Source organism: Perognathus longimembris, chromosome 1, assembly GCF_023159225.1.
Source record: "Perognathus longimembris pacificus isolate PPM17 chromosome 1, ASM2315922v1, whole genome shotgun sequence".
In the NCBI taxonomy this organism is placed as follows: domain Eukaryota; kingdom Metazoa; phylum Chordata; class Mammalia; order Rodentia; family Heteromyidae; genus Perognathus; species Perognathus longimembris.
In genome coordinates, this window is record NC_063161.1 from 114,555,102 (window position 1) to 114,570,239 (window position 15,138).

The 15,138-nt window shown below is 36.3% G+C and overlaps 1 protein-coding gene across 11 annotated transcripts in view; it reads right to left on the reverse strand.

The window, feature by feature from the left end:
• Mpdz (multiple PDZ domain crumbs cell polarity complex component) overlaps positions 1-15,138 on the reverse strand; it is a 149,613-nt gene that overhangs the window by 53,009 nt on the left and 81,466 nt on the right. For 7 of the 11 annotated variants that reach the window (XM_048350012.1, XM_048349799.1, XM_048349964.1 and 4 more), the window contains 4 exons: positions 10,562-10,837; positions 10,205-10,328; positions 4,066-4,264; positions 1,187-1,228 (listed from right to left, as the gene is read on the reverse strand). In XM_048350012.1, the coding sequence (XP_048205969.1) occupies positions 1,187-1,228; positions 4,066-4,264; positions 10,205-10,328; positions 10,562-10,837 (641 nt within the window). The remainder of the gene's footprint in view (positions 1-1,186; positions 1,229-4,065; positions 4,265-10,204; positions 10,329-10,561; positions 10,838-15,138) is intronic. The other 4 variants (XM_048350257.1, XM_048350098.1, XM_048349910.1 and 1 more) reach the window with 1 other exon arrangement.

Here is a 15,138-nt window from a genome sequence, read left to right on the forward strand (position 1 = left end):
AGGCCATTTTATAAAAAAAGAATAGAAAATTTGCTGTCATCCCTTCAAAACTAATGTGTCAAAAATGCAGTATATTATGTTAAGAAAATTTGTATTTATCAAATAAAAATAACAAAATCTAAGTTTTAAAACATTATATTTCATAAAACTGGTATTGCTAATAGTATTATTGAAGATTCCAGAAAGTACACAAAAAATAAACCTCTTGAAAAAGGCATTAAACTTATATACAAGATAAAGGGTACAGAAATAAAAAACAGTGACAAAAGGGAATAAACCAAAGAAAAGACAATGAAAGTAAGAGGCATAGATAGGCCATAAATGCAATAATAATAATATCTCAAATAATGTTGAAGATGAATTTTCCTCTACATTTGCTTAAAGGTATTTTTCTTTTACCAAAGACTGGGCATGTTGGTTTTACATTTTCCTGAGACTGTAGATCGAAGTGAGAAAGAGCAAAAGAAGGGAGCTCAGGTCTGAGGTCTTGGCTCAGGTGGTAGAGTATCTGCCTAACATGTGCAAAGTCCTTAATTCAAACCCCAGTGCTGCCAAAAAACAAAACAAAACAAAAAAAACATGGAAGGCAGTTTCCACAGATACATAGCTCAGTGTCAACAACCAAGTCACCAGAACAAGCTTCTCACAATCCTACAATGCAACAGCACATGCAGGGCAGTTCAACACATGCCTGGTCACAAGAACACACAAAAACCTCCAAATCACCAACAGAGAACATCAAAACTGAGTTATAAACTGCATAAATGCACGGAGACTGCTTTTTTGAGAATGGTGTTCACAATAAATATAAATGAGCGTAAATTAACCTTTGGTTACATGTGAAGAAGAAGAAAAAACTACCATTAGTGATGCGGAAATGTGACACAGCTATTAAGCACAGAGTGCGCCTGCACATGCAGACAGGATCATTCCCTCACAAAAGTGCTTGAAAGCTTAGTTGTTGGAAATGAGCTCCCAGTCATCATGGCAATGTGAAAATGTGAACAGTAGCACAGCTCTGTGGGAATTTATGCTCTTACATAAACATAGGAGAAAAAGCCAGGGTTTATACACTGAGTCTATATCTGGATTTCTTCCTGCACTGGGACTACAAAAACACACAATGGTTTTCACAGACAAATCGCAACACACAGTCATAATGAGCTTTTGAATCACCGATACTCACACATAAAAGGGGGCTCGATCGTCAGCAGGTGCTGCAGAAAATCTAGAATGTGAAGCATACGCCGCGGCATCTTTTTACAATGGTGTTAACAAATGTCAATGTCTTGTGCTGAATGTGAGATGCATACATATGTAGTTAAAAGTGGGTGCTCCTGGTTATCCCCCCTTTCCACCTCCCTCTCATCTACACCTCCCCCAGAAAAGCATCTGCTCTTTACGGGTGTCTATAGCAGTGATTATTAACAAGCATGGAAAAATGGAACTGCAATCAATCTTTTATTCCTTGATCAGGAATTCATCCCACACTTTAGGTTAAGGCAGGTGAATTCTGATTCAGCTTGGTAATTATCTGGCAGATGTTATCAGCAGCTGCTGCTAAACACAAAACTCTGGCTATTATTATAGAAATATAAGAGCTCCTGGCAAGGTGGAAGGAGAAGTGAAACAAAATGCATTCTGGTGACGCTTCACATCTGGCTTCCATACAAAATAATAAAACCTAGAACTTAAACTGGCCATTCTTGAACTCTTGGAGCTCAAATTATCTATCCAGGCATGCATGCGTGCACAAAAAGTTCCTATCTATCTATAGAAAGGAGAGAAAAAAATCCAGTGCATTGTCTCAACAAGCAATGCTTTTTTTTTTAAATATAGCCAATAGTTACGTAACTGAACCAGATTCTTTCATTTTTTAAGTCCCTACCATACACCTCTCTTCACCACTTCCCCAGATTGAGGTTTATAATAAGAAAAAAAGAAAGTGATGAGCAACAAGCTTAGGTGCAAGGCAACAGTATAAAGCTGAACTGGCCAGATGCAGTGTTACAATTCCATTAGGAAATGAAACAGTATATTTCCCTTTTGGGAGGATTGCTCCCATAGCTTTTAAGGTAATTCTAACTTTTGCTTCATGAAAGGTAAGTGACAGAAATGGATAAGATCCAAAACACTCCATGCAAAACATAGAGAACCCACTACTCAACCCCAGCCAATCTAAACAGCCATTTTTCTTTCACTATCTAACACATTGGTCCTTCTGGAAAAGGATTATGTAAAGATGATTTTTATTTCTTTCTACTACTTACTCATCAAGTGGATTTCTATTCATCTAAATCAGAACATTACTGGGACATTTAAGAAGAAATCTATGCATTTTGTGGGCATGATTGTGTGATGTGTGTGTAACATGTAAAAATGATTGATAAGCTGATTTCCAGGGAAAGAACGGTTATAGAATTTTTTTTTCTGTTTTAAATGGAAAATTTCACAGGAGATTCTGAGTCCTAAGATGGTAAAGCAATTACTTAAACACCTAGTTATCCTTTCAAGGTTGAAATAAAGCTGCTGCCCACAGGAATGGGTCACTGCTGAATCAGCAAGTCAGGGGTAGAAGACACACGTTAAATACACAGAATGAAAATGTTAGGCAACATAGAGCTTAAAAAAATATGCTTCCAAACTTCTCTAGAACTGACAATATGCATGACTTACATCAAACTGAAGTCACAAAGGTCTTATTTTGAGATCACTTTAAAAATTTTTTGAAGTCAGTAGAACTGAAAAACAAGGCTAGCATCAAGCATCAATGCTGATGCTCAGAATATCAAAATGTGGGCCAGGGACAGGCTGTTACAGGCACATAGCCCAGCACGTACATCATCCCACTGCAAATCAAATCACAGTTACTAGGCATCTGCATGGTGTGCTAACCTATTCTATGTAAGCTACAACCCCTGCAGCAAGCAGTCTCCTCACAGATCTGTATGGTTCCTCTCTTAGACAAAATGAAGTAACACGGTCACAGTGGTGAGGAAAGCATTTCAGGCATCTCTGCTTTTGTGTGACAGAGGGGCTGACATTTTTAATGATGTTTACTTGTACTCTCATCACTGAAGATAATTAAGGAACAGTCACATGAACTGCTCAACTGAAAAAGAGAAATAAAAAAGGCAAGCAGAAAATGTAAAAGATCATTAGTGAAGCTCCCAAAAGAATGCCTTGATAAAAAGCAGAAGTCACTCAAAATGGTATGTTCCTTTCTGCAATTTTTATTGATGGAAGAATGGAAAACAGATTGCAAATACAGTTTTTCTTACTGAAGTTTTAGCAATACATACTTTGCAAAGGAACCAGTAAAACAAAATGCCCTCAGTAAACTAACATTAATAAAGTCCCCTATACTGGTAATCATTACATCTGTTTAAGGAAAAAAATCTTTTCCTGAGCTCTTATTTTATGGTTTTATCCCCTATACATTAAACACAAATATTCAGTGATTAATATCAGAGGAAAAAGCCACACTGATGAGGTGTGGCAATAAAGTCATGAGTTGATTTTTATGCTGACTCAAAAAATGTTTAGCAAGGTAAACACTATGCCACATGTATTATGTACTTTTAGAACATTATAGGATAATTGGAAATTTAAAGCACTTCCAGCCAACATATATAACCTATAGTGAAATGATACCAAATATATGAGTAAATCCCTTTGGGTCATGAGATAGTTAAAGATAGACGCAGATCAGATACACGCTGTCATATTTAGTGTTTTTCATGGCTAGCCCTTAAAGCACTGGCTTGATTTTAAAATTTATACAAGGCAATCAGGTAGTAGATAACATTAGTCTAATCCATACCTCTTTCTAAGAAGCTCTGTAAAAATAAACTCTCACATATTTCTTTTTAAGGTATCTTTCACAGGCAGGGTTTGTATAAAAATCATTGGAGAAGTAAAATAAAAATGCAAAGTAATAGTGCTTGCAAATTTTCATTTGTGTTATAATCTTAAAGACACTAAATAGAATATATACTGAAAACATTCTAATTAACTGAAACTCCTGCATTTCCCAAGCCAACATGGGGACCAAATAATACTTACTTTATATCAGATCCAATGAGAGAATGTCTTCTCAACATGGCTCGTGCTTGGGCATTGGTTAAACTGATGGTAGATTCTTCGTTGACAGACAAAATGCAGTCTCCAATAGCAATGCGGCCATCTCGACTAATGGCACCTCCATGAATAATGCTTCGAACAATCATCCCCAAGCCATCTTTATTCGCACTTACTGTCATCCCTAGGAATAAACGAGTATAGGCATAACTTTATACATAGTGTTCGAATTCACTTTAATAATCACTACAGCTAAAAGGAAAAACATGTTTAGTGAATTAAAAAAAAAGTTTTTCCAACAAAATATTTTAAAGCACTCTACACTAGGTCCAGCCCCAGCAACAAAATATTTTAAACTTTAAAACGTTTGTGAAATAATTCTTGTAGCATCTGCTTATAATCTCAGCTACTTGGGAGACAAAGGTACAAAGAACCCAGTATGAGAGTGGTCCTGGGGGAAAAACTGCAAAACTCTACCTGAAAAATAAAAACCCAAGTCAAGAAGACTAGGCCTACATAACTATCTCTGTAATCTTATCTGAGTATATTGGAAACCGTGTTTACTGGTATTGGAAGCAGGAAATTCAAAGGGAATACCAAATTCGAGAGACACAGGGTAAAAAAAGAGAAATAACTACAAAAGCAATACTTGCAAAACTGTTTGGTGTAAGTGAACTGAACACCTGGGGGGGGGGAGGGAAAGGGGGGAAGGGAGGGGGGCATGAGGGACAAGGCAACAAACAGTACAAGAAATGTATCCAATACCCAACGTATGATACTGTAACCTCTCTGTATGTCAGTTTGATAATAAAAATTTGAGAAAAAAAAAAAAAAAGAAGACTAGGGACTTGGATCAAGTGGCAGAGTAAGATCAAATTAGGGTAAAGTCCTGAGTTCAAACCACTGTGTAGGGTGAAAAAAGTTTGTGAAATTATCTGAAGATAAAACCACTCTGTGTTTAATACAATAAATATCAGTGGACTGAATATAACTGAGACCATACGATGTGTTTAGTCTATATTTTGGGTTTAAATACATTACACAAACAGTATCAACTCAATGTCATAAAAACAGTTCCTTCCTTACATATTTCAGAGAATAATAACTGGATTACAAATGGGAATTTCGTTCTATAAATTTTAAAAACTCTATTATCTATTTCTAAGTCATGTGTTTGTTCTCAACTATGCACAATATGGTTACTATGTTTCTAAGCTTCAGCAGAAGCTACTTAAGCTATAAAAAGCTTAGCACAGAAATGCTAACAGCACAAAGTTTGTACTGAAGTCTAACAATCTCTAATGCCTACCACAGTGCCTGAAGGTAGCTTACTATTAATGTTTTAACTCTAAACTCCTATGAGCTCAATGCCTCATTGAACATCCAGCCTACTTGACATATCCTTTGGAATTCATATCATGACAGGAAATGTGATCTTGAGTATAAAGTCAAACATTAAAATTTTCACCACCTCCTGTTTCCCCATGTCTTGTCTTCCCTAATGAACAGTAGTAGCACCACACTACTCTGCAGTATCCAAAAAAAGAGATGCTGGAGTTTATTCTCGATTCTTACCTCTCTTCTATCTTTATATTTAATGCATTAGCAACATACATCACTTCTATCTCTGTAATTTATCTTGAACCCACTTAACTTTCTCCATTTCCATACTGATTTTAAACTAAATAAATATTTGCCAAACTTTTTACAACTGCTACCAATGTTGTTTCAATGTATTCCTTACAGCAGAGAGGCCATTTGGAAAAGAGAAATCATATCCCATCATTCCTTTCGATACAAGCCTTCAACTGGTTCCTGCTATATGAACAAACAGCACATTTGCTCAGCACAGTGTAGAGGATCCCTCCTAATGTGCATTCTTCTTTTGCCATCTTTGGTTTCCTACATTCCAGCCACCCTTCTTCTGGCTTATCACCATTTTGGAGTCTTTGATACTGTTATTTTTTTTGTAGGTTTCACATAATTGATTAGCTCTCTTAATTCACTATTACTTTGTAAATAAAGCCTGCTCAAGATATTCTGTCTGAATAAGTTCCCCCTATACTCTATAATCATCTTATTCCTTCAAGATATAAACTTTCAAAATCATGTTTAAAACTTTTGGAAAAATAATGTCAGTTCAATTAAAATGAAATACTCAAATTTTCTTTCAAAATATATAATTAAACAAAATAAGAAGGATAAAACCTTAATGGTATTTATAAGAAAACTTTTTTGGCAAAAATCACACAATTATATACATGTTTGTATGTATTAAAAATAGAGAATAGGGACTGGGAATGTGGCCTAGTGGTAAAGTGCTCGCCTCGTATACATGAAGCCCTGGGTTCCATTCCTCAGCACCACATATATAGAAAAATCGGGAAGTGGCACTGTGGCCCAAGTGGTAGAGTGCTAGCCTTGAGCAAAAAGAAGCCAGGGACAGTGCTCAGGCCCTGAGTTCAAGCCTCAGGAGTGGCAAAAAGACCAAAACAAAACAAATAAAAATAAAGAATATCTTTCCAAATATTAATGTAAATTATACCAAATCAGACTAAATCATTATAACTTTTTGAAAAATTATCTGAATTATGATTTTAGCCCAATATATTATGCCTGGCTACAGGAAATTGAGACTCAAAGTATGGAACATTACCTTACACGTTTCAAATATTGTTAGAATTATGCTACTTTTAAATGTTTTAAGAGGATTTTGGTGGAGAAATGGGATGAATCCTGGGACTTGAACAGTGCCTAGGCACTGTCTCTGAGCTTTTTTTCCCAAGGCTAAGGCTCTTCCACTTGAACCATACCGTTCTTTTTGGGATTTTTGGTTTTGTTTTGTTTTTTTTTCGTGGTTAACTGGAGATAAAAGTTTCATAGACTTTCCTGTTTAGGCTGGCTTTGAACCACAATCTTTTTATCTCAGCCTCTTGAGTAGCTAGGATGACAATCATGAGCCATCAGAATTTGGCAAGAAGATATTTTCACTTACCATAAAACAACAAACAATTATAGATACAATTTCATCTCAGAATTTTTTAAATTAGCATAGAAGTCAACTCTGAAATGTTTCCATAGGTACTAACTGACATATACAGCCAACTTTCCCATCAGGATTTCCGAAATAACTATACTATGTTAAGATCAAAATGTATGACCACAAAACAAAATTTAGCTCAGTGATCCTCACTGGTAGTTCAATTCATTGACTTGTTCTCATTAGCACAATGTACTCCTCAATAAAGCAGTATCAAAATGTCATTATGAGTTATGGTTCACATGATCAATGAACTCACCACTGTACCAGCAATTAAGGTTATTAGGTCACATCACCTATATAATAACCAACTTTATGCTTTCCTTTCACTAAATGATGATTTGGGGGAATCAACAGCATGGAGACAGTATCTGCCAACAAGATTTTGGCTATAACTTCAAAGATCTCTTCATGTTTTGGGGGAGGAGAAGTACAAAAGAATAGCCTGAATTAGGTCCCATGGAAAACGGACTACTTGCAAAAGTGTTCTCCATCACTTCCACTCAGTGATCAGTGTGTCCTTGAACAACTGTCTTAACTTGATGCAGGCCTCAGTTTGCTGAGCTGTATGAAGAAGATAATAATACCTAACCTTAGTGTTGGGTAAAGAATTAAGTGACAGGGCTGGGAATATGGCCTAGTGGCAAGAGTGCTCACTTCGTATACATAAAGCCCTAGGTTCGATTCCTCAGCACCACATATATAGAAAATGGCCAGAAGTGGTGCTGTGGCTCAAGTGGCAGAGTGCTAGCTTTGAGCAAAAAAGAAGCCAGGGACAGTGCTCAGACCCTGAGTACAAGCCCCAGGACTGGCAAAAAAAAAAAAAAGTAAGAATTAAGTAACAGACAGATACGTACAGTATTTTTTAAAATAGTTGATAAAAAGTGTTCAATAAAAAATAGCTGAAAACTAAAAAAGAAAACTCAGAGGTTATAATTTAAAATGTACCTCTATCCCAAACTGAAAGCTAGAAAATGTCCAGGATATTAATTATTAATAATGCTTACACAAAAGTGTACACTTAAAAAGTAAAGGTAGTCAATTTTATGTTATGTATATTTAACCACAATAAAGAAATCAACGGATCTAATCTACAAACAACATATACAAGACAATCCTAATCATATCAATAGATGAAGAAATGACCTTGGAAAATTGAATATTGTTTCAGTATACTAAAAATAGGTGATCTATGTCAGTTAATGGAATTGTAAAATCATATGGATCAAACTGTGGCTCCTAAAAGAGCATCCTACTGCTTCCACACTGTCCCTCACCTACACTGCAATGGCTTTCCTAAAACATCTTGATTGTGTCCCACTTCTGTCCTCGTAGGGGGATAAGAAGTCTGGCATCCTGCACACAATCCTGACCAGTGGCTGGCTGCAAGTAGGATTTGCTTACTCCTTGCTTACTTCACCAGATATCACACAGACACATGTTCTTACCTCTTTGCCTTAGCTCTGTAGCTTTTTCCACTTCCTCATCAGCCTATTAAACATCTCCTTCAAGAAGTCCTTCCTGTTCTCTATATGTCTATCACAGCATGAAGAGTATTTTAATGCCTCAGGATTTCATGTCCATTAACTTACTTTGTTACTCATTTTCTCTGAGTTAAGGGATTCTATCATAGTATTAAAGTACACTGCCCAGAATATAAGGACCAACGTATGTTTAATCACTGAATCAGAATAGAGTTTCTCAAGGAGGCTTTTTCTGTTATGAGTTGTTCAACAATAACAAAAATGGGCTCTGGGGCTATTTAAATGTGAAAAATACTGCATTCCATAATCATGTCCCAGAACTCTGCAATACACATCACAGTATGAAAGATACTGAGAAGTAATCCCAAAAGAGTATTTGTCTCCTTATATTTACCACATCCCAAATTATTCAACTTGGGACTGCCTTTGAAAGCTACAAAATTAGTATTCTGAGTACCACAATTGTAAAAATACTACATGAACAGATGAAATAAATAAGACACCATTTAAATACTGATAATACCTGTCCCCTAATTAATGATTATGGGAAAGTTCTGGAACCTAAGTTTCATATCGCGAAATATTACAATGAAGTAGAAATCCCTATAGCTTTCAACTTGCCTGATGCTAGTAGGCAGTACCCAGTAAGCCCCATATAGAATAAAATCTAGGGGACAGAGTGGGAGTCTCCCTTATCAAATAAACCCTGCCGACTTCTGCTAAGTCTACTTAATCAAGAAACAAGGCCCTGCCCTATCAGTAAAGGGTGCTGGTTGGAGCAATGTCTCTGACAAAGAACTCACTAAAGTTTCAGGCAGTTCTGAAGCAGGCAAAACATAAGATTTCTCATCTGCAAAGAGGAATGAGGAGAAGGCTGAATCACATGACTATTTATACTCAAGGAAAGAACAAATGCACTCTGTCCCAGCAGTTTAGCTATTATAATTAGGGGTTTATTTCCAAAGGAGATCTTCTTTGCCCAGTTCTGTGGGTTTTGTGATAATTAACCAGTCAAAACACTCGGTAGCAGAGGACTTTAGAAACCTGCCACCTGGAAAGAACTATTGAGGAACTGGCATTTATATCTGGTGGTAGAACACCTGTATGTCTTTAGTCTTTATTCCAGTGAATGAAAGAAACTAAATACAAACTGACTTGTGCATAACTAGTAACATTCAAAGAAACTAATAATTCACTTTTCCAGAGAATTTAGAATTTCAAATGGGTGACTTTCCATTTTCTAAGAATTCCTTTTCTGATTTGCTGTTTCATACACAAACAATTCATGTATCTTTTACTTGAAAGTAAATGAGGCTTTTGAATACTTTGAAATAACTAAGAGAATGAAGGATTTAAGCCAGTATGAAATAAACAAAACTGTTAACCATTTCAGGAAAAAATAACAAATACATGAATAGAGAAAAACAGAAACTACAACAAAATTTCTTAGAGAGAAAGAGAGAGAGTCTAACATTGGTTTTCAGATGTATAGCAAAAACAAAAACAAAACAAACATACAAAAAAAAAACTACCAAGATCAAGCTCTCTCTTGCTCAAGGAAGTTTGAGGAGTAGAGATATACAGAAAATGAGAAACTTACCTAGACTAGAATTGCCTTTTGCTATAGTAATAGTCCTCTCAAAAGATTCTCTTGACATATTCTGCAGTATGACACTTCCAGCATTTGAGGCCAGGGAGTGCTGTTCAATCAAATACTCAGAACCCTAAAAGATAAGTCACAGGAGAAAAAACTAGACTTTGGAGTGTGATTGCAACAGTACACATATTGTCTAATTCGTAGTGCTTTATTTAGCCAGAGCCTACCTATGATCAAAACAAGTTCAGAGATTATCTCAGTGTCAGATGAGCACTCATTCCAAATGAAGAGCTTAGCCAGAACACTAACTCTTCTGTGCCAAAGCTCATGATAGCACACAAACTATATCTAAAATACTACCTTCCCAGTTGAGTCAGGTAGCTCAGGAGAAGCAAGTTCTGTGCGTGGCATCACATCACTGGTTAACTGAGACTCAGTCCAAGCTATTCTGCTTTCACATTCGTAGTGCTGCTCTCTAGCATTTGCAGGGGTATAATCATTCATGGTGAAGCCAGAAACATGGCTTGGATCTATTGAGGGTAGATTCTCATCCTGTCTCTGCAGGAGATTCTGGGCATAGAGCTCTTCCAAGGACATATGCAGATCAAGTGCTGGATCAGAATCTTCACTAATATCCTGATGGTTAAAGAACAGAAACATCAAAATTGTGACTAGAAATCATATCATCTTGTTTCATAAACCACTTTTCAATGAGCTGCTATTTTAGCAAAAAGAAAAAAAATGACATTTTTCATTACTTTAAGAAAGCAGGCACCAATGGCTCAGACCTGCAATCCTACATTTCAAAGCCAACCTAGGCAGAAAAACTCCTAAGACTCTTATCTGCAACTAAATAGCAAAAGACCAGAAGTGGAGCTGTGGCTCAAGTGGTAGAGTGCTAGCCTTGTGCAAAAAAGAAAAGGACAGCACCCAAGCTTTAAGATGAAGTCCAAGTATCAGCATTAATTAAAAAGAAGAAAACTAAAAAGAAGGAAGGATATATTCTTCACTTAGTAAACATTTTTGCATATTTGTATTTTGACAAATTCTTCTGAGCACATTTTCTACAAATCTTTATATATCACATTCCACTCTGTTGTTCCTGGACTGTATGTAAATAAGATTATTTAGACACTAAGTTCTACCCAAAAATGAAATTATTCAGTTTAAACTATATAGTGAGGCAAATAACTTATATTTCTAAATCATACTTAAACTGTAATTAATTTCCAATCAGTCAAAAGTCCCTATTTATTATAAGAGCCTACAAATATGATATTAATTGATTTGTATTCATGAAAGCCTACACAAGCAAGTTATTCTGTCTCAAAGGACTCTGGTTCTGACTTGCAGCACTTGATTTCCCTAATGTAAAAGGCACCCATCGTAGCCCCTGAGTCATAGGACTTAAAGCACTGGAAAGCTGGTGTCGTGCTGAGCTCACACTTGGGGGTTCCACACTGGTCGCTTCTCTTTCATTCTCCGTGTGCCTGCCTCGGGTGCTGTGAGCTGAGGAACTTCCACCAGCGCCCAGAATCGCCTCCACTTCTGTTGTGGGAGGGACTTTTTGGGGCAAAGGTGCTACAATCCCACCAGAAGCTCCTTCTGTATCTTGTCTCTCACTTTCTGTGTCTGTGTCATCAGATTCCACAGAAAACAAACTTCTGTGAGCATTTCTTTCAGGTTATCTCCTGGCATTCTGATTAGGGACAACCTCATCTCCATCTGCCGAGACCAAAGCCAATGACCCTGAATGATGTGATCTAGCGAAATTAAAAATACAATTCCAGATACTGCTCGATCTGCCTGCCATAGGAAGCCTGATTGAAGTAAATCCAAGCTGAGATCGTACAGCTAGCCGCAGGTTTTCAGATTGCCCCCTTTTTTAAGTATAGTGAGTTGCAAAAACCCAGGTGTTTTTCTTAATTGTTGATTCCTATTTACTTATTCTTTAGCTGTCTGTTTTAGTAGCTTAATGACTGAGTATGAAAAATGCATCTGTGTGTGATTATTACTATTTATTAAATTTTAAATGCTTTGCTGAATGTCATTTTAAAGCATGTTTGAGGTCTTGTGTATTTGTCCTGTTATGCTGTCAGGAAGAACTGACTAAAATGTTTTAATATGTATCAGAAATTTAAATGACTTTTTTATTGCCTTGAAAAAAAAAGAAAGTTATTCTGACAGATATTTATAGGTATTCACCAAAGAAAAAATTTGAAGAAATATTCTTCAAGTTATAGCAGAATATTAAACTACTAAATTGGGTACCATGAAAATAAGTTCCAATCTAGGTTCTGCTGTTAACATGAATATATCAGAGAATCTCTTATGCCAATACATTAGAAAATTCATACAATTCTCTGAAACTCTATGAAATCCTATGGTTCTATACAAATGCATTGGTCTATTTACAAAAGATATATCACTGTGTGCATGTGAGTGTGTATGTATGTGTATGTATGCATGTGCTAATACTGAAGCTTGAACTCAGAGCTTAGGGACTGTCCCTGTTTTGTTTTTTACTCAAGGCTGGTGCTCTACCACTTAAGCCACACCTCTACTTCTGCATTTTTGCTAGTTAGATAAAAATTTCTAGGATTTGCCTGCCAGAGCAGGCTTCAAATTCACAATCCTCAGAATTCAGCCTCCTGAGGGGGCCATGATCCTCAGATCTCAGTCTATTAAACAGCTAGGATCAGAGGCATAAGCCACCAGCCAGCTTCCTCTAACTGTATAAGGCAGTTTTTGCTTATTCTTGTCATTAACCTATTCTAAATGTAAAGTATTCCTCATTTATACTTAACATATTTTCCCAGGCTGTCTTTTAAGTACGTAATATTTTATCATGTATATGCTAAATTCTTTATGTAATCAAATTGGTCATTTTGTGTATTCCTGGTTTTATATTGCTTCATAAATCCTTCTTTAAACAAAATAAATGACATGGTTTTAGCATTCTCTCAGACCACAATGGAATAAAATTAGAGCTCAACTCAAACAGCCACCACAGAAAATCCTACAATTCATGGAGACAAAACAACACACTGCTGAACCATCAGTGCGTCATTGAAGAAATTAAAAAGGAAATTCAAATGTTTATGGACTTCAACCAAGTTGAGGACACAAAGTACTAGCTCCTTTGGGACACAGCAAAGGCAGTACTCAGAGGAAAATTTATATCTCTGAGTGCATACATCAACAAACTGGAGAAACAGCAACTCAATAATTTAAGGAAGCACCTTAATTTCCTTGAGAGAGAACAACAAGCCAAACCCCAAGTCAATAGACGGAAGCAAATAATTAAAATCAAATCAGAGTTAAATCAATTAGAGACGAAAAAACCATCGAAAGAATCAACAAAACAAAGAGTTGGTTCTTTGAAATAATCAACAAGATAGACAGACCCCTGAAAAACCTGACCAAAAAACGAAGGCAGCACACTCAAATTAACAAGATAAGAGATGAAACAGGTAACATCACCATAGAAATAACCGAAATTCAGAAAATAATAAGGGACTATTTTGCAAACCTTTATGCAAACAAATTTGAGAACTTGGAAGAAATGGATGATTTCCTAGAAAAAATTCATATCCCCAAACTTAACCATGAAGATTTAAACCTTCTAAACAGACCCATATCCAGTATTGAAATAGAAACGGCAATAAATGATCTCCCATCCAAGAAAAGCCCAGGTCCAGACGGATTCACTGCAGAATTCTACAAGGCCTTCAAAACAGAACTCACACCAATATTGCTCAAACTCTTCAATGAAATTGAAAGAGAACGTTCACTACCAGACTCATTCTATGAAGCCAGTATAACCCTCATCCCAAAACCAGGCAGGGACTCATCACGGAAAGAGGACTATAGACGGATTTCCCTGATGAACATAGACGCAAAAATTCTCAACAAAATTCAATCAACTTCAATAGGTCATTAAAAAAATCATACACCACAATCAAACTGGATTCATCCCAGGGATGCAAAGTTGGTTTAATATATGCAAGTCAATTAATGTAATCCACCACATCAACCGGAGCAAGCTAAAGAACCACATGATTTTATCTCTGGATGCGGAAAAAGCGTTCTTTAAAATCCAGCACCCATTTATGCTAAAAGCCCTGGAAAAACTGGGATTCCAGGGAACATTCCTGAATATAATCAAGGCAGTTTATGACAAACCAACAGCAATCATAACTCTAAATGGTGAAAAACTAAAGCCATTCCCTTTAAAATCAGGAACAAGGCAGGGATGTCTACTCTCTCCCCTGCTCTTCAACATAGTACTAGAATTCCTAGCCAGAGCAATTAGGCAAGAAGAAAATATAAAGGGGATCCAAATAGGAAAAAATGAAGTTAAACTTTCTCTCTTCGCAGATAACATGATCCTATACCTAAAGAATCCCATAGACTCTACCCCCAAGCTACTAGAGCTGATCCAAAACTTTGGCAAAGTGGCAGTATATAAAATAAACCCTCAAAAATCAATGGCCTTTCTCTATGCTAACGACCCGAAGACCGAGGCTGATATCAGGAAAGCAACTCCTTTTGCATTAGTCCCCCAAAACATAAAATACCTAGGAATAACCTTAACCAAAGAAGTGAAAGACCTCTTTGATGAGAACTTTAAAAGCTTGAAAAGCAAAATTAAGTCAGAACTAAGGAAATGGAAAAACCTCCCATGCTCCTGGATTGGGAGGATTAATATAATCAAAATGGCAATATTGCCAAAGGCTATCTACAAATTCAATGCAATACCCATTAATATCCCAACACCATTTTTTTAATGAAATAGAGGAAGCAATCCAGAAATTCATATGGGACATGGTTTTAGTATGTTCTTCTATTTTAGAAATAATTTCGTTTTCAGTTTTAGCCAGCTGGAATTTAGATCTGATATAAGATCTGGGTCTTTCATCCTTTTCATTTTTTCT